The sequence below is a fragment of the Mastigoproctus giganteus genome, chromosome 10 (assembly GCF_048544385.1).
Source record: "Mastigoproctus giganteus isolate SK-2022 chromosome 10, ASM4854438v1, whole genome shotgun sequence".
Classification (NCBI taxonomy): Eukaryota; Metazoa; Arthropoda; class Arachnida; order Uropygi; family Thelyphonidae; genus Mastigoproctus; species Mastigoproctus giganteus.
Window position 1 is genome coordinate 133,591,088 of NC_143584.1, and position 24,992 is coordinate 133,616,079.

Below are 24,992 nucleotides of genomic sequence, written 5' to 3' on the forward strand. Positions count from 1 at the left end.
CAAAACAACAGTGGACCCAACACCGAACCCTGTGGGACTCCACTAATAACATTAGTCCACGAAGAGCAGCACCCATTGATTACCACCCTCTGTCTTCTCCCACTTAACCATCCTTTTATCCATTGTAGCAACTTACCCTTAATACCATTCTGCTCCAATTTGCACAATAGTCTTCCGTGCACAACAGTGTCAAAAGCTTTCCTGAAATCCAAATATATGATATAAAAATTATTTTTTGTATCCAGTTCCTTTTTAACCATATCATAATAACCAATCAAATTTTCAGACAAGACTTTCCCTTAACAAACCCATGCTGTGTCTGAATTATTGCTGCAGTCTTGTCTAGATGATCCTGGAATGCATCTTTAACCAGTGACTCCATTATTTTACCTGGAACAGAAGTTAAATTAACTGGTCTGTAATTACTCGTGTCACCCTTCGATCCCCCTTTGTGAATTGGGGATACATTTGCACATCTCCAGTCTGTGGGGACCTCCCCTGAGTTTAAGGATGCTCTCAAAATTATGGCTATGGATTTGCTTAATTGCTTTGCCGCCTCCTTTAATATAACTGGATAGATCCCATCCACCCCAGGTGCCTTTCTTATGTTTAACTTCAACAATTTAACCTCCACTTTGCTCTCAGTTATTACAAAATCATTAAGCAACTTGCTACAATTTGATAACCTTCTACCATTTTCAAACCTTAATAACTCCTCATGTGTGAATGTAGATGCAAAATACTCATTCAGTTTGTTTGCTATCTGAGCAGGATCATCAACAGTCGAACCATCGATATCAAGTGGACCAATCAGATTCATCCCCTTCCTTTTACAATTTATATAAGTAAAGAAATCCTTGCTGTTTTTCTTAGCATCTTTTGCCAAGGATTTCTCATAATCTGCCTTCGCCTGCCCAACCTGTCTATCTTCCTTATAGCCTGGTGGAGTGCTGTTGTGTGTTTCTGGAAGTAATCCTTCAAGTTAGCAATCGTTGTTTTCTGTTTCTCGATGAGGTCTATCAGGCCCCTTTCTCCTCCTTTCCGAGCTATTGTCAGTCTCTCCACGGCTGACTTCAGGTGGTATTGGCAACTCTTGGTCATCATTGTCCTTGTCTTTCTCATGATATCCTCTAGCTCGGCATTAGGCCAATCTATGACTCCAAAGGAGTATGTTAGTACTGGGACAGCATTTGTGTTTATGGTTTTAACTGTGTTCTCTCCATTCAGCTTTGCTTTCGGCAGGCTTCTGATTCTCTGATGATATTTTTCGGTCAGGCAGGCCTTGATTTCCTTGTGCTCTAACTGCTGAACCTGCATCATCCCCAGTTATTTGTAGGTCTCTTCCTCTGTCAAGGCCTCAATCTTTTTACCAGTCCGGAGCTGGTAGTTTCAACCGACTAATTTTCCCTGATGCAGTCTGTGGGTCTTTCGTTTGTCTAGACCAAATTCCATCCTGATATCATTACTGAATTCTTCGGTGATCTGGAGTAGTTACTGGAGTTGCTTCTTGGTTGCTGTGTAGAGCCTGATGTTATCCATGTACATCAGGTGTGTGAGGGTGTAAAAGTTCTTCCTTCATTGAGGTTACATCCATACTTGCTGGTGTTGCACATAGTGGATAGCAGGTGATGAAGTGCTAGACAAAACCATAGTGGGCTCAGGGCATCTCCCTGAAAGATTCGTGTCCTGATGGGGATTGGTCTGGTTGTCATGTTCTCAACCTTATTGGTTGTGCTCCATTTTGCCCTTGTTGCTTCTAGGAAATTTGTCATTATGGAAATGACTTTGTAGATATTCAGCATCTCTATTAGCATTAGTAGAGGCATATGATGCAAGAAAGCAAGCTTATACAGCATCAGCCAAAAAAAAAAAAAAAAAAACCCTTCCCATTTCACCTATCTATTTGCTCCAAAAGTTTGTTCTCTTCTTCCTGAATTTATTTAAGCTATCAACTTCCACAACAACAAATGGAAGTTGTTCCAGCAACCAACCACCCGTTGGCTAAAGGCAAATTTCCACACATCTATTTGACAACTGTCTTTCCTCAATTTCAATTTATGCCCCCTCAGGTTTGTAATCTGAGCAAGAAGAAGAATCCCATCAGCATTGAGCTTTCTCAATCCATTCAAAGCTTTATACACCTTAATCAGATCACCTTGCAGGTGCCTAGTCTCCCGATGCTGCAAGTTGCAGAAATTAAGCCTTTCTTCATAAGAGCACCCCTTTGTTTTTTCCCCTCGCCAGTCTTGTTGCTCTTCTCTGTACTCGTTCTAGCAACTCTACATCCTTCCTAAAATGAGGCTTCCAGATCTGTACGCAGTACTCAAGGTGTGGCAGGATCATTGCCTTATACAAGGGGAAAATCACCTCCCTTCTAGCAAAATTCTCTAGATAATTATCCCTTCTAGCAAAATTCCAGTATATCATTCCAGAGTAGGTCATGGGGGTCAAGACCCCATGACCTACTCTGGCAGCCTGTCTGCACTGCTCAGAAAACTTCATATCTGACTGCACAATTATCCCCAGGTCTCTTTCATTTTCCACTAGCCTGAGTGTAATACCACCCAGTTGGTACATTTCTCTGGGATTAATGCTTCTCATATGCAGTACTTTGCATTTGTCAATGTTAAATTTCAGTTGCCACTTCTCAGCCCATCTGCCCAACTTTTATAGATCCTGTTGCAACGGCGTACTGCCATTAGTTATTAACAACCCTGCCAACCTTTGTATCATCTGCAAACTTTGACATTAAGTTTGATATACGATGTGCTACCCAAATGTTCCTGAAATTTGAATGTTGCACGAAAACTACATCTAGTACGGACTTGTGGCTCTAGGTAACACTGCATGCATCCTTTGTGAATCAGTGTGCCATGTGGCATCGGGCTGGATAGAGTCATTGAATATTTATGCACAGTTCTTTGGCAATGTGTTTTGCGTAGTTTGTGATGGCTGATGTGAGAGAGCAGCATGCTGGCATTAAGTTTTGTTTCCGTCTTAATGATACAGCAGGAGAAACCTATAAGAAGCTTAAATAAACTTTTGGTGACAGTGCTTTAGGCCAAACGTAGACCTGCTACTGGTTTAACCATTTTAAAAATGGTCGAATGTCAGTTGATGACAATGATCGCTCTGGGCATCCATCATCGAGTACCACTCCAGAAAATGTTACAAACATTTTCTGGAGTGGTAAAGTCACGGACCATCCACAACATTTGTGGCATTGTAGGACTATCGTATACACGTGTTAATGGATTTTGTCAGATGAGTTGAACATGAGACGATTGTGGCCAAGTTCGTGCCACGGTTAATAAGTGAAGACCAAATGCAGCATTGCATTGAAGTTAGCAGAGATCTTCAAGAATGGGCCAGGATTGATCAAACCTTCCTTTTTGCAGTCGTCACTGGTTACAAGAGTTGGGTGTATGGGTATCATCCAGAAACCAAGCAACAATCATCCCAGTGGAAGAGTCCATTTTCTCCCCAACCGAAGAAAGCTCGACAAGCGAGGAGCAATGTGAATTCCATTCTGATCTGTTTTTTTGGACATTGATTGGAATATCCATAAGGAATTTGTCCCTCCTGGCCACACTATCAAGTCAAAGTTGTACTGCGATGTCCTGAGGCGGTTAAGTGGAACCATCAGGAAGAAATGTCTAGAGAAGTGGCGCACAAAGAACTGGGTCCTTCATCATGACAATGCATTTTCCCATACATCTCTCGCTGTGGTGCTGTTTTTGGCATCAAACAACATGACAATGCTCCCAGAGGTATGCACATCAGGTGTCTGGGAGCATCAGCAAGAGGAGTCTGTCAGCAGCATGGTCTGATGATGGATATTGGTAAGATAACAGAAATGTTACCTTAATGTTTAGTAGTTTAGGCAAATAGCTTAATAAACTATATTATTAATTTTGTATGGTATAAGAGTGGTATTAAATATAGTAATAGTCTTTTTAAAATTAAGAAATGCGAATCCATGGAGATGAATAATACTGTCAACTTTAAGCAATAATCTAATCACCTTCTGGTCATGTTTTAAACATAATTATCATACTGATTTTAATTGAGTAGTTCAGTTCACCAAAAGTGAAATAAATTTGCGGTCTCAAAGTATTTTACATGCAACTTATAATGCGTGAATTTGAAAGATTCTTGACCTTTTTGAAAATGGGCTTCTTCATGGTTCAAATGTAAAATCAACTCATTTTACCAGTTTTTGTTTGCCTAAAACACGTATCAAAATTCTATAGAAGTAGGGAATTGTTTTTGCATTAAAACTAAGTTTGAATTCTATGTATCATAAAATAATAGTTTCATAAGCAGAAAGTTTTCATAAGAAGTTACAGGGTACTATTCCAATACTTGCATTGAAATAGTATCCTACTTCTCTAAAATCAATTTAGAACTTACCCCCCCCCCCTCCATGAAGGTGCACTTTGCATGGGGATTTTTCATTCCATTAAATGTTAAAATGTTGAAAGGAGCTTGAATGCTTTCATGAGGATTGCCTTTCCCATGATTACAACTAAACAAATAAAAAAAAAGTTAACTTAAATGACAAAGAATGTATTGAAATTGTCTAGTATATACATCACTTCCTAAATCCACGACTGAGAGAGATACGTTTCAAATTTATGTGGGTGAAAGTTCAGTGGGTGATTGAATGTTTAAAAGATTTGTTTAAAAGCAACTAGTATCTGTACTCATTCACACCACCCTTTTAGTGTGAAAAATCAGTATTGTTATTAGTTAAATTTATAATGCTGTTAAATTAATAAGGTTTATAATGCTGTTAAATTAATAAGGTTTATAAACTTTTATAAACCTTAATAGTTTTAAGAGCAGACAGTATTAAGCACATTAACTCATATTATTCAATAAGTAAGAAACAAGCTTCAAAATTTCATTTAAGTTAACATAACCAAGAAACCTTAAATCCAAAATATAGTTTTTGTTTCATACTGCAGCCATTTCACATGTAACATAAAGCAAGTGGTCAAAAAAATAAATATTAACATTGCTTTTTTATCTTATAACAAGTTACACACAGAGTTTAGTAGATATAAGGCCGACCGGGCTAGCCGGGTGGGTGCCTGGCAACCCAAAGGTCGTGGGTTTGAATCCCACCTCGGGCTTGGATCAGAGTACTGCAAAAACCTTGGGAGGTGCATTATGGCCACAGAAGCTGATGCACCAACAACTACCAAAAAAAAAGTAGATATAAGATTTATCAGGATTTAGATGTCAATGATGTGAATAATACTGTTAACAGAATTTTATGTTAAAAAAAATTCAGTGGTATTTATATTTGTGGTACATCATGTAGATTTCCAACAAAAACCACCACCTTTAGTACACAAGCTTATTATCATAAAAACAATATTAACAATAACATGTTACAGATGGAACTCTGCTCATTATCTCAATACAAGACATAACCCAAAAATTAATAAGGAAGGTAAATATTTTTCTGATCACAAATTTGGATTTAAAATTAAGGATTTTTGAATCATTAGTTATTTTAAGGTTCACATAGAAATATTTTCAAATGAATCTTTTAAATGTTCAGTTACCAACCAAATTTCATTCATATGAAATTCAAAACACATATCTTTCAGTCACAGAGTTAACTAATGTCATATATGTTGCCTGAACTCAGATTTTGATTAGCACTACCACAAATCTTTTAGCTATAAACTTTTTCATAATTGTAATTATTTGTTAATTAAACATTTCTTATTTAGAATATGTACATAACATGCCTTTTGAAGTTTATTTTACCTGTACTTATGAGGAGGGTATCAAACGTTTCATACCCTTGCCTAGAAATAATAGCCCTAGAAAGGTGAAACTTCACAGGAACTTTAATCCTTCTCTCTGTACTCTCCATGTATAGTAACACGTTTCTCCCATTTATGGATCAGCGTTTAATGCATTGATCATAGAAGTCCACACTTTTTTTCCTGAAACTCCAATTCCACTTCATTGATGACTTCCTGAGATTAATCAAAGCAGCGTCCATGCAATGGTTTCTTCATTATACACCCAGCATTTGTCATTTGTCATCAACTGTTCAAAAAAGTTCTCAACATCCGCATTACACAAATCCAACAGTTGGCGAAAACATTGCATTCGACATTGCTTCTGCAAAGGCATAAGCAATCTTGGAACGCATTGTGTGGAGACCTTAGACGTGTGCAGATGGTCATGTAAAATGCTGTGGGCAGACCCATAACTAATTCCCACTGCATTTATGATGAAATGAATTGTCACATGTCTGTCACTCGGCACCAGCTGCTCAACCTTTGCAACCATCTCACTGTCTATGGATGTTGATGGCCTTCCTTCTCTTGGTTCATCAAAGACACTTGTACGACTGGACTGGGGCTCCCATTTCCATTTTTTACATTGTCATAGGATGGACACAGCTTTCATTTCTTCATAATTTCCTGAGGTTTCTTGCCCTGCAAATACAGAAACTTGATCACTGCTCAGTACTCAACTTTGTCAACCATAGCATCCTTCCTCAGATTCCAGGCTCCACCTCTGGTGTGCAGTCACCAAAGGGAATGAAATTTTACACGTTATTATTGAATATGTAGACAACTTATTTTAAAAATGGCATCTTCCTATTGATGTTTTATCTAGGTCAGCGTTCGAACTTTTTGATACCCCTTGTATATGAATACTGCACTAATTTCATTCACCATACCTTTTGGCATACATTTGTCAATTTTTAATTAACAATGTGGTTTTGCCTTGGGCAGTTCTCAGGCAGTTGAACTACAGTATAGGTATAAATTAAATCAGACAGATAAGGGGGCCCTAACCGTAAGTGAACTTTGTTAAGTGAGGTCAGTAGACATTTAACAGTTACTGTGTAATTGACAACTATTAATTTAAAGGTCTGCATAAGAGCAATACTTTCACACTGGTTTGTTTAATGTGGTTTTGCCTTGGACAGTTCTTGGGCAATTGAACTACAGTGTAAGTACATGCAGTGTATACATAAATTAAATCAGACTGATAAGGGAGGCCTTAGCTGTAAATAAACTTTGTTATTAAGTCAGATCAGATGTTTAACAGCCACTGTGTAATTGACAACTATCAATTTAAAGGTCTGCACAAGAGCAGTACTTTTTGTTTGTTGTTGTAACTACAGTATCAACAGTATTAAAACAAATAATAAATAAATAAATTCAAAGTTGAACTAGACAGACTTTTTGAGTGAATGGATGGATGAAACAGGAATGTTTTTTTTTTTTTTTTGTTTGTTTTTTTGGCTGATGCTATATAAGCTTGCTTTCTTGCATCATATGCCTCTACTAATGAACTTAAGTAAACACTTATTTAATTTTAATTAAGTATACTTACTTAATTTTTGTGATCTGTTTTGCAGTGGCAGATGATGCAAGGAGGCAAGCTTATACAGCATTGGCTAAAAAAAAAAACAAAGAGACAGGGAACACTTACCACTTTACCTGTCCATCCCCACTAATAATTTGTTTAATTCTTCCTTAAATTTATTTAAACTTAAATTTATTCTCATTTCCTTAACACTAGATGAAAGTTATTTGCTTCAGTGATGAACTACCTGCTGACTGATAGCAAATTTCTGCTCATCTATCCTGCAGGCCATCATTGCTCAATTTAAATAAGGGGCATCCCTTATTGTGTTGTGTGAGCAAGAGTGAGGATGTTATCAACATTTAGTTTATTCAGTCCATTCAAAGCCTTAAAAACCTCAGTCACAACTTGGACACACCTTGCTTCCAGACAACACTGAAATTTGTGGAACTGAAATCTTTCTTAGTAAGAGGAACCTTTTGTTCCTCTGCCTTTCTTTACACCCATTCCAACAGATCCACATCTCCCTAAAATGAAGCTTTCAGACCTGTATTTTAGTACTCAAGATGTGGATAAATCATTGCTTTATACAATGGAATGATCGCCTCCTTATCTCTGCTGGCAAAATTCCTGTATATCATTGGCAAAACCATATGAGCTGCCCTGGCAGCCTGTCTGCACTGTTTAGAGAACTTCATATCTGGCTGCACAGTTACCCCCAGGTGTTTTTTGTTCTCCACTAACATGAGTGTAGTACTACACACAGTTGGTATGTTAATCTCGGATTACTGCTACCCATCTGCTAATTTTTCTAGATCTTGTTGCAATAGCATTATGCACATCAATGTAGAATTCATTACCATACAATATTCCATAAACACATTTGCATAGGACTCATGTCAGTATCAATGTTTGACTGCAATTGAATAAAGAGAGGGCGCCTCCATAGCCAGGTGGGAAGGAGCAGCAGTGCGTAGCACACGCTTCTTGATTAGACTGGGGTTCGAGCCCGTCACCACCAAATACGGAGGATGCAGAAAGGTCAGGGAATGACCACCGCATATCCCAGAGCAATATAGCCTTAGTTGCTAATGCTCCTAAAAAGCAAATAACAAAAAAATGAAGAGAGGTCATGTTGATGTGTGCATATTTTCTGGGGAAGAAGCACATTATTTTGAATTAATTAGCACATTATTTTGAAGTTCTTGTTTCTTAGCAGTGATTATGATCACCATTCATCAAATGATAAACTGAGATTTGACACCTTTAAATAATCAGAGACCCAGTTGAATCATGATATATGAGTAGAAGGCATATAGCCAACTATTAATTCTTTAAAAGTGTCTTCACCTTTAAAGAATTAATAGCACTGCCTTCACCATGCAGTCCTGCTCGAACAATCAACAAATGACTGCTCGAAATGTAATGTTCAAAAATTATTTATTTTTGGATTTATCTGAGCTAATATATAAAACAGCATGGTGAAACATTTTAAAATCTGTTTGGTCATTTTAAATGTTAATTATTTATATGATTTTAGTGTGTGGCATTTCTTGAAATGTTCACCAAGGTGTAGTCCTGGTTTTCTGGAGCATATCTCACAATTTCAAACCGTTTATTTTCTCCCACCTTTAACACTTCTGCCACTACATACTGCAGTCTTTCTTCTTATTTGGATTTTAATCTTTCATGACAAAATGAGGATAGCCATTCAGTCTTGCTTCTGCATCTAAAATTGGTAGCGTTTTTCTAGAAAGGATGTTCGTATACTGGACATTTCCTAGCTGAACAAGCAACTTCTTTTGAAACCGATTGTGACATGTTCTTTTGAGATGGGTGTGCTGCCTTCATCAAGATGAAATTATTCCCAATTGAGACCTTTAAAAGTCAGAACAACAACTTCCTTGACTATTTCATTGATTTTGGACTAATATAAAAATAACACAGTAATGGTGAGTTTGTCTACATACACCCATATTTTTTGTGTATTCACAGTAGCAACAACTTTTCAATTTGAAAGTTTTCACTTCCTCTTATTTTTAGTATTATTACTTCAGATTTCTTTTTCATCTTTTTGAAAACTAGCAATCCCTATTTTTCAGTTTTCTTTGTGGTCATCTGGTGGTAATCCCTTCCTGTTTCCCATAACTTAGGTATATATTTACTTCATGTAGTTTCTCTGCTAGAATAGTAGTGTAAAATTGGTCAGTGAATAAATGAAATCCATTACCCTTTACTTATCCATTACTGTGAAGCAGTTTTTGTATGAGATGAAGCATGATCCTTGAGGTGGTGAACAAACAATCTTCAAGTGACAAGTCTGGTTTTATCAAGCTGTCTGTAGTAAAGCTTTCCAAAGTGTGGCACACTAGCTGACACATAATGAGTTTCTGAGTCAGCTAAAATGTTTACACAAAGAGAACCCACTTTGTTGACTTTTGAGGGTTATAACATTTGAATGAAGTTCTACCCTTGAAACCAACACTACTTTCATCTGATGCAGTGTTTATTTCTGGAACAAAATATTCATGAAACTTTCCATCCAGATAATCAACAATATTTTTATGTTAGAACTCCTACTTTGAATTTCTTTTGTTTACTCTTTTACTGGTAGGCAAAGATGTAACATCCAGAATATCTGCAGAAATTTCTTCCTGTTAAATCTAACCTTGAAAAACAGAATTCTCTCTGTCCATTTTTCAGAACAGTATTCCTTTATATCAGGTTTTTTCATTTAATCCCATGTTGATAATAACAGCAAAAAAATGCCTTTAGTTCATTTAGAAATCCATGTGTGTTATGTGTTATGAAACTGAAAGTGGCCTACACCCATGGAACAGTCAGAAACTAGTTTATTTGAAAGAGTTTCTTTTACAGTTTTCTTCAAATAAACAATTAAAAAAAAAAAAAAGAAAACGAAAAAATTCAAGTTTGAATTTTGGAATGTGTTGGAAACAGTAAAGGGAAAACTTTTGAATAAAACATTATTTACCCTTCTTTGGTTTCCAGTTTACACAATCTTCAAGTGACAAGTTATTAATTTCTTCATCAATGCTACTTGACACATAAATCACTTGGATTGAAAATAACATTATCATCACCATCTGACAGAACTAATTCAAATTCTGACTGGGGAATTTTAATAATTTCTCAATTTTTTCATCAGAAAGACCTTTATGAAATGCTTACAGCATTTCTAAATACTTTCTCCAACACAGAGTATCATATACTCTGTGACTTCTAAAACTGGGGGGAAAATATTTTTCATTAACAATTGAATATAAACATCAATAAACATTATTTTTTCAGATTGTTTGTATGTGTAGTATAAATAGATGGTAGTACAATATTTGTGCCAGCACAGTAGAAAAATAAATCTCATAATTGTAAATACTTAAAGTCACTGTGGCTGCAACACTGGATTGGAAGTAGAATTTTAGTGTTGCTGCCGCCATGACATTGGACTGCAGAGGATTAGGTTTTTCCTCTTATTAGCCAGAACATGTATATAATTAATATGCAATAGTGGGCTAATTAATCTACAAGAAATCAAAAGTAAAATAAAAGATGATTAGTGGTGTATGTACCTTGTATAATCAAAAATGGGCTGTTTATAGATAAAAATTAATTAAATCAAATGAATTATGGCTAAAAGTGAAATGCATAAATAAATATTAAACCATAAAATTAGATAAAAATTGAAAAAGCAGATTAAAAAGGGCTAATTTAACTTTTTATTTAATACAAAAAAAAATTAAGTAAAATAAAGAAGTGCTCATAAAAGTACTCGTATTTTCAAATGTAAAAGGGAAGGGACCATACTTTTATCTGACTATGAATGTTTATAAATAACACCAGATATTGGTTTTTAATTTAATTACAATTTTTTTCCTTTATTCTTCTTGGTTTCGATTCATTTAGTTCATTTTTTATAAAATTTAGTGGTGTAATGAGCTTAGTTATCTATTTTACGTTTTTTTATCATTCATTTGATTTAATTAGTTTTTTTTTTTATTTATTTATAAACTTTGAATTATCCTTGATTATACAAAATTCTTCTCCTTCTTAGATTTTACAGTAAATCAGCATCTTTGGCCACATCACACAAGTATTTTTATTGCACAAGTGTGTGCTCATATGCCAATTTGAATATTGTATGGGCTGAAAAGCCAGAAATAACTCAATGGGGAACCCTACTCCCTCTATATAAGATTGGCTACAACCCTGATTGTATTCCCGGAAACAAAAAAATACAAAAAATAGAATTGTATTATGTTTTTATAAATAATATTTCATGGAAAAATAGTTTCTTTTTTTTTCTTTAAATATACGCATTTTCTTTTGTATCGATCCCTTCCAAATTCATTGTTGCACTGAATTCACCTGCTTATTTAAAAATATACACAGTATTTAATATTAATTGATTACTTCCGCTTAATGAGATGTGTATCAAATAATACAAATATATCTGCAAGCACTGAGCAGCCATAATGTTATTAATACACTGTTGCTATTAAAGTTCTTAAATGGTGGGACTTTAGTGATAGAGTAATTCTGACTAATGCAATTAGCAGTATATCTAAAATGTATTGTTAAAATATGCACAAGTAGTAGTAAATCTTTTTATGAAAGAAACTCTTTTGTTAGAAAAAGCTGATATATATTATAACATGAGTTTTTGTATTTTAAAGTGAAAACCATACTTTCTGGACAACAGCTGGGTTAAGCAGGCTAAAGTTGATCATTCAGTTATAAAGGACTAAACTCACATCTCAAATCAGAAATGTCATCAATGCACTAAGTGCATTGATGACACTGCACAAAGTGCTTCTGCTAATATAACTATAGCTATAATTATAATAGCAGAAGCAAAGTGCTTCTACTACTACTATAACTTTAAAAGGACTAATGTAACAATTTTTTTGAAGCCTAGGATAAAGAGAAAACTGTTTTCAGAACATTATTTAATTTAAAAATTTCTTTGGATAAGTGTTGCTAAACTCTGTGCTGGCATCTTCAACAGACCACAAATTAAAGCGCTACTGCAAGGTGATAATTTCACAACTTCTGTGTTATGAAAAAAACTGAAGGCTTGATTAGTTCAGATTAATAACCAATTAAAAAAAAAAAAAAAACATTGCAGAAGAAGGATTTTGAAGGAACCTAAACTGATGCAAGCTGTGATAGAAGAAATTATGAAACCAGTGAAAAGAAAAAGGATCTTGATTGTGTTACTAAAAAAACTGCAGAAAGGAAATTGACAACTTCTTAACTAAGAAACAGAAGTTAAAGACTTTTGTTTTTTTTAATATTGTAATGTTTATTTTTTGTGAATTTTTTATGTATTTAACTAAACTTAGTTAAATACATAAAAAATTTTATTATTAATTAGACATTAATTAATAAGACATTTCATATTATTATTAATTAGACATTAAAACTTATGACCATTTCCCATCCATGCCGAATTCAACTTTGACAAATTGTTGTCAACTTTGATATCGTAGTCTCATTTTTTGTTAATAAAACTAAGAGAGTTGTATTCTGCTCAGGTGGTCTTTGGTAGGGTTCTCTGTATTTAGTTGATATTTTGTCCATATTTATACCCCCCATGTTTGTCCTGACATATTTGTGAGCTCTGGACGTACATTATTTCTTTTTATAGAGTAAACTCATGTTATGTTGTCATTAGGGAATGTAAATGACTACATTAGTGTAAATTAACTACATATACACAAATTTTCAAAAAATTTGTATATGTCGTTAATACTTTGCATTGTGAATTTATTCACCTTAAGATTTTAATTATTCATTGGACTGGCAAAGTTTTTTTTTTTATTTTGAGCCTCTATATATTTTTTTATTTTGTTATAATATTTTTGTATTGAAGGAACTGGATGAACCAGGTATGGATACAACCAAATATGATATTTTAATGCCTACAATTGTATACCCTTCAGAAAGTAGTGCTTCTTATTCAGAGGATATAGCTGCTGTACATGGCATTCGAAGTCATTCTTCAGAACAGTGTGTGACTACAGAGGTAAGTGGCATTTCTTCAGATAGGGGAAAGTTAGTAAATAACTAGATTCTTTTAAAGTGTGATTCTTATGAATTACATTTTATTGCAACAATTTAGTGAATGGTCTTACTACTTGATAATTAAGTTAATTTAGGTGAAAAGGTTGAAATTAAAATTTTTGTTTTAAAATAAAAAATTCTGTACCAGGTACATAATGTGTCCTGCTGCTAGCATATTTAACGTGTTTTACATTTAAGAGTTATTAGCAGGCATTAAAAATGTTTTAATTTTCAGATATTAATAAAATTCATGGATAATAATATAACAATGTTTTTATTTTATTAATAATAATTGACATATTGGTTACTGAAAGTATTGGTCTGTGATGACTGAAGTCAGATATATAATTTTTGCATTGAAGAAATTTTAATTCATGACTAAATACGCCATCTATAATTGTTCCATTACGAGTAGTATTTATCGAAAGATCTGATGACCATATCCAAGTTGAAGAATGTTTTCATAAATGTGCAGAACTCTTTTCCAGCCTCAGAGTTTAATTGTAAAGAAAAAAAACAAAAGCGTGGTTGAATGGCAGAATAAGGTTCTTTCATATGAGATCAGCTAGAGTTTATTTTAAATCAGATGTGATGCGCAACATTTTGATGACGTCACAAAGGAAATATGACGTCATTTGATATTTTTCGAGATGAGCTATTTTAGAGTGATACATTACCAGATGGCAGTGCTCTCTCCCCATAAACAATTGCCCTTTCTTTTAATGGCATGATTCTAGCATCCCCCCCCCTTCCATCCCCTTTCATAGTGGAACAGCTGCGTCAAACAGGGGCCATTTCCATGATTTCCCAAACAGTGACAGAAGACTGTGAGAAGAATTCAAATCAGAAAACTACTACAATTTTCAGGGGTTTGAAAGTTTTCCTCTAGTATAGAGCTAAGATGCAGCTCCGTGCAAAATTTCATTAAATTTGGGCCAGTAGAAGATAAACTAAACTAGAATAAATTTTTGTAATGCTTTTTGCAGGAGGGTTTTTCATTACTTGTAATGCTTTTTGCAGGAGGGTTTTTCATTACAAAACTTTTGAAATGACGCCAGTAAAACGTTTTTGATGTCAAAACTTCAATTTGTGATTTTTTTTCAAACTTGTTGAAAAACACACAGAATGAAGATAGAAAAGAGCATTCAACTTTATTCCATTCTAAATTAAAAATGTAATTGAAGTATCTCAACTTATAACCATTCTGTAAATACAGTGGATTCCGGTTATTTGGGGCACATTGGGACTAATGCACTTTGGCCTGATTAAGCGATTGCCCCAATTATATTAAGCTTCAGGTAAATAGTTAAAAATAAAGTGGACTCCTGCTTTATGATTAGTTCACTGTATGATCAAATCGTGTTATGATGGACTCTATAATAAAATACCATTTACTATGCAATATAAAGTGTAAAATACTCTTAACAAGACTTCATCAATGTCCAAGGCAGGAGTGGGGTCTTCCTATGGTCATACGCTCGGGATGTGTTATGACTGCTTATTTTTGGCTCTAGTAACTTACAGTGCTGGAGCCTGGGGCTATCAGTCAAATAAGGTGGCAGTAGTCAAGTATCTCTTGCAGGCTCAACATATTGCCTTGTTAACTATGTCGAGGGCATGCAGAACAACTTCTACCATGGCCCTCCAGGTTCTACTGGTCAAACTACAAGTGCAATATCAAGTGCAGTTTTGGTACTTCAAATATCACTTGAAGAAAAATGTTCCTGTGGTGATCGATGATGTTCAGTTGGACCTAAATAATTCTATATCGGTAGGAAAAAAGATTGCATTTGTTCTTTGTCTCAAAGTGGTAGTGGGACTGGTCATCAACTAGTCTGGGAGGTACAACTTGAGAGTTTTTCCCTGTGGTTAAGGAATTTGTAAAAAAGAATTTACTGTGGTCCTCTCCAAGTTTGTATTGCATGTTTTTATTAACTGGACGTAGTAGCATAAATAGTAAATTATATAAGCTTGGTCTTTCTTTCATCATGTCTCTGTGGTTCAGAGAAAACTGTTGACCACATATTTAGATGTCATCGCTATTGTGACCTTCGTCATGAATTGGTGGTGGATAACTTTGATCTCTGCGATAAAATGGAATTTGTTCGGTCAAAGAATATCTTCACAATATTCAGCACTCTTGCCACCTGGGTGTTCAAGAGAAGACTAGAACTGAGGCAAATCAACCAATCCTGATTTTTTTCTGGAATTCTTGTAAAGTTTTACTATAGTTTGATGCCTTTGTGTGGAGCCTCGCTTATGAACTTTACACCTTTTGGAAGTCATAGTGTTTGCTCTTCATATCAGCTCTACACTTTCAGGAAGATGATGTTGTCCATCTTTATGAACTTTGCAATCTTTGGAAGACATAGATTGGACAAAGATGGTGGAACAAGTTTAACTTTAGTTTTAAGATAAAAATATCGTGTTCAGGCTCATCTTTTCCTGGTGTGAATTGCTCTATGTCACTCATATCACCTCTTGATCATGATTTTTTGGGCTCTATTAATTAAGGAACCTGCTATGTGTTCTTCAAATGAACTTTCACATTTTGGAAGACGCTAACCATCTGAATTAATACGAACTTTCACATTTTGGAAGATGCACTTCACATTGAAGATATTGTGCCCGTATGATTGTTTTCTTTGTTTCCTGAGAGGATTCTACTGTAAACTTATTGGTGTTTTCTTTTTATAGTTAAAAGAAAAGGAAAATTATGAAGATAACTTCTCTTCAGTTGGAATACACTTTTATCCTAGCTTTCTGCTTGGCCTTGCAGGGACTGATGATAAAAGATTTCCTCTGTGATAATTGTTTCTGAGACTTCCTACAGTATTTAAACCTGTATAGTTGATTCGTACTCTTAATTGGGGTCAGTTGAAGTTAATATTATTTCAGGATGATGGTTCCATGAAGACATTGATCTCGTAAACCTGACTGTTGACGGAGATGATAGTTTCACTCTCCTCCTATTTTTTTTTTTTTTTTTTTACTTTATCCTTACTTACGTTTCCTAACTTCCCTTTTTCTGGTGGATCCATCTGTTTGATCCACCTCTGTACCATAATTATATCCTTCCCTCACCAGATCCCTTACTTATTGTACTATAAATCCTGTATCATTTTCTTTTCCCGTGCCTTCCTGGGACTTTGTCTTCGGTGGGTGCAGCAAGATGTTAGTAGGTCCTCGCTGCCTCCACTTAGTGTGGGTTGGACGTGGTGACCAGGTGTTGCTGCTTCTCACTTGCTATGAGCTAGGTGCTGGCCGACAACACAACAGACCATATCATTGCATTTACACACTAAACACACTACATACAAATGGCCAGCTTTGGTGCAAGCTTCTTCACAAGATGTATAACAGCAGCTAATGGGGGTAACCTTGGGGTCCGCCACAACAACACGTGAAATCCCTGAAAAATCCCTGTTGCACCATGTTTGTATGTATGTGATGGGCAACAATGTATTTTTCAACAATGAGTCAGTGGAACTTTCCTTGATGAAATCAAACAGGCAACATATTTATAATTAATAATAAACAGTATTAACAATAACCAGTATTGTATTATAATACATCTGGATTCACATTCTAAAGTCAAATAGAGTTCATATGCATGAACATAAATCTGAGTTATCTTACAAGCATCAAGGTAAAAAAAAAATACCATGTAATGTATAAAAAGAGTTATATGGTTTAACTAACAGAAAAAAAAAAAAAAATCTAGGAAATTAAATCTTACTACACTATGGCTCTGCTAAACAGAGTAGTTTTATGGTGGGGAGCCACAGGGGGTGAAGTTAGTAGTAGGTAGTACTCCTTATGTGTGAATGTAGCCAAACCCCCCCCCCCCCATTTCACACCTCCATTCCCCATAAAAGTTTGTTCAGTCTCGAATTTATTTACGCTATCAACTTCCACAACAACAGATGGAAGTTTATTCCTGCAATGAACTACCCCCTGGCTAAAGCAAATTTCCTCACATCTATTCTACAACTGCCTTTCCTCAATTTGAATTTATGCCCCATCAGGTTTGTAATCTGAGCAAGAGGAAGAATCACATCAGAATTGAGCCTGCTCAACCCATTCAGGCCATATATACCTCAATCAGCATCTGGAGACTAGGCACCTTGCAGGTGCCTAGTCTCCAGACGCTGCAATTTGCAGAACTTAAGCCCTTCTTGATAAGACCACCCCTTCATTCCCCTCACCAATCTTGTTGCTCTTCTCTGTTCTCACTCATACAACTCTAAATCCTTCCTAAAATGAGGCCTCCAGACTTATGGGCAGCATTCAAGGCATGGCCTGACCATTGCTTTATACAAAGGGATAATCACTTCCTTTTCCTTACTAGCAAAATTTCTGTATATCATTGACAATACCCCATGACCTGTTCTGGCAGTCTGTCTGCACTGCTCAGAAAATTTCATATCTGACTGGCGCCTCCGTAGCCAGGTGGGAAGGAGCAGTAGTGCGTAGCACACACTTCTTGATTAGACTGAGGTTTGAGCCCGTCACCACCAAATACGGAGGATGCGGAAAGGTCAGGGAATGACCACCGCATATCCCGGAGCAATATGGCCTTAGTTGCTAATGCTCCTAAAAACCAAAATAACTAACTAACTAACTCATATCTGACTGCACAATTACTCCCAGGTCTTTTTCATTTTCTACCAACCTAAGTGTAGTACCATATAGATGGTACATTACTCTGGTGTTACTGCTTCCCATATGCAGTATTTAACATTTGTCAAGGTTAAACTTCAGTTGCCACTTCTTAGCCAATCTGCCCAAATTATCTAGATCCTGTTGCAGTAGCACACTGCAATTACTGTCATTAACAACCCTACCAACCTTGGTATCATCTGAAAACTTCGACACTAAGCCAGATGTACCTTCATCAATATCATTGATAAATATACAAAACAACAGAGGACTCAACACCGAACCGCGTGGGACTGCACTAATAACATTAGTCCATGAAGAGTCCACCCATTAATTACCACACTCTGTCTTCTCCCACTCAACCATCCTTTTATCCATTGTAGCAACTTACCCTTAATACCATACTGCTTCAATTTGTACAGTAGTCTTCCATGCACAACAGTGTCAAAAGCTTTCCTGAAATCCAAGTATATGATATCAAAATTATTTTTTGCATCCAGTTCTTTTGTAACCACATCATAGTATCCAATCAGATTTGCCAGACAAGGCTTTCCCTTAACAAACCCATGCTGTGTCTGAATTAATACTGCAGTGTTCTCTAGATGATCCTGCAATGCTTCTTTAACCAGTTACTCTATTATTTTCCCCTGAACAGAAGTTAAACTAACCAGTCTGTAACTCGTGTCACTCTTAGATCCCCCTTTGTGAATTGGGGATACATTTGCACATCTCCGATCTGTGGGGACTTCCCACGTGTCCAAGGATACTCTCATAATTATTTGCTTGCTTCCTTTGCCGCCTCCTTTCATATAACTGGATAGATCCCATCCACCCCAGGTGCCTTTCATATGTTAAGTTCAACAATTTCTCCACCAGTTTGCTGTCAGTTATTACAAAATAATTAAGTTGATTTTGTAACCCTGTTACAGTTTGATAAACATTTGGCATTCTCCTTCCTTAATAACTCCTTGTGTGTGAATGTAGATGCAAAATACTCATCCAGGTTGTCAGCTACCAATATGATTCATCCCCTTTCTTTTAGAGTTTAAAGAACTAAAGAAGTCCTTGCTGTTTTTCTTAGCATCCTTTGACAAAGTTTTCTGGTAATCTGCCTGCTTGCCTAATTTCCTTTGTGACTTGATTACATACTATCTTATATCTACCATAGACTCCTGTATCGCATATAATTTATATGCATCGCATGCATTTTTCTTCTCTGCCATATGTCTCATTAGTTCATCTGACATCCATTTAGGCCTGAACCTTGAACAATATTTCTTAGTTGGTATGTAAAGCCTAGTAGCTTCCAAGATAAGTTCTTTGAATGCTTCCCATTTTGAGTTTGCTGTTGGTAACATCATCAGATGGTCCCACTGTATAGAATTTAAATACTGTCTCAGACCATTGTAGTCGCCTTTACGAAAGCAATAACCCTTCCTTTTACCCCTGATGGTAGTTACATCTTTGAGTAAATCCCACATCAATACACCTTGATCACTGCCACCTAGTGGTTCCTTTATCTGAAAATTCTTAATGCACGACTAATCACTGCTGATAATCAGAATAAGAGTATTGCTCTCTCTGGTTTCCTCTTTAATGTGTTACTGTAGAAAACAATTATCCAGTAAATTCACAAAAGTCTTACTAGTGTGCGAGTGACTAATCCACAAGTTCCAGTCAATATCTGGGAAGTTAAAATCTCCCATTATAAGACAAACTGATTTTCTGGCACACTCTTTTTCTCTGCACAATTGTTCATTATGCTCATCAGACTCATTATACCTATAACACTCTCCTGCTCTTAATTTTGCTTTCCCAGTGCTTATGTCATATCAAACTGACTCAACACTGCACTGTCCACGCATGTAAACTGGCTGCACTTCCTTAGATTTTCTGTGTTTCTTAACTAACAGCATAACCCCTCCTCCCTTTCCTATCTATCCTTTCTGTATACATTGTACTCCCCAAATTCCAATTGTGCACTACTTATATCTGTGTGAAGCCATATCTCTGATATCCCAAAAATATCTGCCTTTGATGTCTTGACCAACTGTTCAAATTCATCAAATTTATTTACTATACTCCTAGCATTGGTATATATGCAAGTATACATGCACCTGTTCTTACTCTTAGTTACCCTAACATAGCCTATGTATTTATTTGTTCCATGTGACTTCCACTGGGCACTGATGACTCTCTCTAGTCCAAAGGAGATATACAACCAGGTTGATATATATCTCACTCACCACTTGCCTTCTCTCAGGCTAATCTAATAAAAAAACATAGCTGGATTTACCATAATTAGTGGTAGTCCAGAACCTTTGGCCAGTACAGTTATTGTAAGAAGTATTTTTTTTTTTTTTTTAAATTTGATTACTGTTACCTATTGCAGTTTTCATTTATTTCTTTTAAATGTATTTATTTCTGCCCGTATTATTTCATATTCCATTCATAATAAGATATCTCTGTGAGCCTGTGCATGTGGTAGACATTAGAAAAGGGCCTCCAAAAATGTGCAGGACTCAGATTACCTAAATACCAGCATTTCCACCTAGGCTTATGGGAAAAAATTAACAAGTGATGTAAAAATGAGTAATTTTGTATTATTCTATTTTATAGTAAAAAAATAAATAAATGAATATTAGTACTTAGTGTAACTTTTTGTCAACTGAAAGCTATACTTTATGCTGGCTTGGAAATCAAATTTTAAAAAAAGAAATATGAATTTCCTGGTATAGAATATGAAGAAGTGCTTATGCAAGTTCTCAGTTTTGTTGTGGTACCTGTCTGTTTTATTCAGCTTTCCCCATGTGCTGACATTATTAATAATGTGAGATATTATTGTTACAACAAATTATATCTGCAGCCAATCATGCATGTATGATTTTGTACCCTTTTCTAATGGTAGACATCAGAAAAAGGCATACAAAAATGTGCAGAAGGACCTTAGATTACCTAATACCAGCATTACCACCTAGGCTTATGGAAAAAAATTAATTAACGGCCAATGTAAAAATGAGTAATTTTGTATCATTCTGTTTTAGAGTAAAAAAAATGACCTTTTTTATGCTGGCTTGGAAATTAAATTAAAAAAAAAGAAAACTGCTTACACAAGTTCTCAGTTTTGTTTTGGTATGTTTCTTTTTTATTCAGCTTTCCCTACATGTTGATATTATTAATAATAATGTGAGATATTATTGTTACAACAAATTATATCTGTAACACATCATTGTATGATTTTCTGGAAAATGAAATGACTGTAATAAATTGCATTCATTTAACAAAAGAAATAAAAGAAATGTTTTGTGCAGTGGTGCGGGCATAACCATTCTGAAAAATGCTGTTATTTAATTAATGGAGGTGTCATCTTATGGAGCATGATTGAAAAGTTTTATCGTCATTTAAAGTTAAATTACTTTTTTTATTTACTGAACTGTCTCAACATGTACACACTCATAACCACAACCCTCAGTTGTTGCCGCAAATTGACAAACCATTGTCAAATTAAATTCAAATTATAAACTTCTCCTATATGAAAATTTCGTAATAGAATGGTATCATCTCAACACCGATCCTGACGTCTTAAACACAAAACTTCCGGTTACCTTGTCTGCCGTTTTGAATCTCGCACAAATTAAATTACCACATGTTCAGCAAAACATTTCGGGTACTTTAGATCTACAGTAACCCTTTTGCTCTTCTTTTTATCGGAAACTGAACATGTGGAAACTGAATCTATCGAAAGTCCGTCGTTCTCGACTATTGGCCTTATTCCTTTTTTAAATTTTAATTTCAGATAATTTTATTTTATTTATACAGCTTTGTAATTCGACAACTAGAGTACGATATGGTGCACCCTGCTCCTCTAGGCTAAGTTTTTTCGTTAGACTAAGTTTCCTTATCATGATCTTTAAACTCTGTTTTTAGTTTAACCAATGATTTATCACACTACTGTTTCATGATTCATATAACCACAATGGATTATCGAAGTGAGTGCCATCTCTTTATTAAGCATTTGACTAAATGCATATTTCTTTTTCTATTTAATAATTAATTTAATTTAATAGTAGTTAGTAGTAACAAGGCTCCCCAGTTCCACATTGGCCTTTTTTTTTTTTTTTTTTTAACTTATACCTTATTTTGAAATTAAGTATTTTTTTTTTCTTTCTTTTTTTTTTTTTTAAACAAAGGCTCTGAGAAGCAAATTTTATACTTCTGCCGTTTCTGTTTTACTAATTGTGGTTTAAACTAATGTTAGAAATAATCCCTTTTGTATTGTAGTAATTAGTGTTAATTAGAATACTTTACTTCTGTATCATCTGCAAACTTACTTCTGTACATAATTTTTCCAATCACACTTCACTAACTGTTGCTTGTTTTAAATTAAGTGAGTATCAAATATGTGGCCGACTAGGCTAGCCAGGTGGGTAAAGTGCCTGCCTAGCAACCCAAAGGTCGTGGGTTTATATCCTGCCTCAGGCTTGGATTAAAGTACTGCAAAACTTTGGGAGGTGCATAATGGCCACAGAAGCTGATGTGCCAACAACTACCAAAAAAAAAAAAAAAACAGATATGTGACACAGTTTTGTTTGTGGCTGGACAGACCAAACAGTGATGCACACTTATTTTAGGATTATTTAATGGCTTTTTACTGCTAAGTGAATCCTAAATAGTTAATCCTAAACCTGAATCCTAAAATTTTTTTCAGTCCGTGATATTGCATAATCTGATTTCAGGATTTGCCGCAATTTAGTATTAGTAGTGGCAAATGATGCAAGAAAGCAAGCTTATACAGCATCAGCAAAAAAAAAAAAAAAAAAAAATTCCTTCCTATCTTACCTAACCGGGAACCTAACCACATTTGGCCCCCAGTAGATAATGAATAGGCTATAGAAATGTAAATAATACATCTAATTTTTTATTAATTCTAATTTATTTTGTTTTAATAGAATGAATCAATCAAAGGTAATCAATCATAGAATAAATGCATATTATTATTGTTTAAAACTCGAAGTTGTATGCAGTGCCTCTAAGGTAATCAATCACATTACGATTTTGAAAATCTTGGACTATTCTTTTTATTCTAGCAGAAATTGCAGCATACTTCTTGTTCCATCAGAAAACCACTCCTGGCTACGTGCCAATAACTGAAGATTGTTACTAGTGGAAAAAATAAGCATGTGACCTGGGAGCAGTTCGTCCTGAGAATCATACATTAAAAACTGTTTAATAGATTTGATAATTGAGAGCTATTAAGTGCTCGATAATTCCTATATTCTATTATATTATAAATCAACAGGGATTACCTTTATTTTAGTTATAGGAAGCTTCTTTTCCAACTCTCCTAGTCCAACTCGCTAATAATTCTTGAGGATGGCGATATCAATTTTGCAAAACAGGTGGGACATCTTCCCCACTGTCAGAACCGTAGTGTTCAGACTGTGCAGTCTCAACAATGAGCGCTCAAGACTTCTGTCTTCGGCGCCTTCGTAGCCAGGTGGGAAGGAGCAGCAGTGCGTAGCACACGCTTCTTGATTAGACTGGGGTTCGAGCCCGTCACCACCAAATACAGAGGATGCGGAAAAGTCAAGGAATGACCACCGCATATCCTGGAGCAATATGGCTTTAGTTGCTAATGCTCCTAAAAACCAAATAACAACAACAACAATTTCTGTCTTCAAACACCATACCTCTGGTAGCAAGGAAACCATTATGTGGATTGGCATAAAATTAGATTTTTGAAGGTCTAAACTGTTTAATAAATATGGACCAATTATTTCTTTTAGTCTTGTAGCTGGACTTTAGAGTTAAATTTAGGGGTCTAATAAAATTGGATATGGGGGGGGGAATTATTCTCTACATTCCTTAAGTTGGACTAGAACTTTTCGGGCATCATGTTCACAGGAATAGAGCAACTCACAATTAATCATTGATATCGCCATCCTCAAGAATTATTAGCGAGTTGGACTAGGAGAGTTGGAAAAGAAGCTTCCTATATCTAAAATAAAGGTAATCCCTGTTGATTTATAATATAATTAAAAACTGTTGTACATTGCCATCGATAATAATTTCTTGATAATTTTGTGGAATTACTAGGTCCTGGAGATTGCTCGGTAAAGCAGGAGTACCATTGTTGCATCAAACATGACGAATGGTTTGTTTAAGTGAATCCTTTTTAGAAAGTAATGCTGTGACATTGGTATGAGCCTCTGCAATAACTGATGCAACAATTTGCTGTGGCCATTCGTTCGTTTGTGGTTGTTGCATGTTGCCATATTTGACCAATCAATTGCAATGCTTCCGACCTTGCAGCTTGAGCTGCATGGTTATGTTTAGTTACGACTTTCACAACTGGGCCTTCCAAACCCTCTGTCCAAACACGCCCTTTGCAGGTGGAACGTTTTTGAATTGAGCAAGAGTCCACTCTGTATCTTACTTCTCTGTGGAGGCGGTGAAAACAGCAAATGCGTGCTGTCGACTGCGCCACGAAATGTGAGGAGAGCCAGATGCGGGAACTTTTATTGTTTGAATTTAGACAAATCAGAACAAGATTCACTTGTTACTGAAAAGATTCCTATAAGATTAGTCACTGTTCCCTCCCCCATATCCGTCACTAACCACGTGACTATCGCCCTCGTTGTCGAGTATGTATTCTTTCCATTGTGAAAGGATTAACAATTCCAGTTAATCCTTTCACAATGGAAAGAGAACCCTGAAGACATACAAAAGGGGAGAAATTAGTTTAAAAGCTATGTGACAATTGTACACGGATGTCATTTTGAAAATTTGTTCAGAAAAGTTAGAGTTATTGGAAGTTCAGTTCGAGTAATCGAGAGAGTTTAACATGGAATCTCCACTAAAGGGGCTGGGACTTCAATAAAAATTCGAGTTATTGAGAG

At 35.5% G+C, this 24,992-nt stretch overlaps 1 protein-coding gene across 1 annotated transcript in view; it reads left to right on the forward strand.

Moving 5' to 3' along the window:
* The window catches only part of LOC150079292 (polyamine-transporting ATPase 13A3-like), a 559,638-nt gene that overhangs the window by 261,666 nt on the left and 272,980 nt on the right, over positions 1–24,992 (forward strand). The window contains exon 15 of the mRNA XM_090383023.1: positions 13,241–13,393. Within this exon, the coding sequence (XP_090239149.1) occupies positions 13,241–13,393 (153 nt within the window). The remainder of the gene's footprint in view (positions 1–13,240; positions 13,394–24,992) is intronic.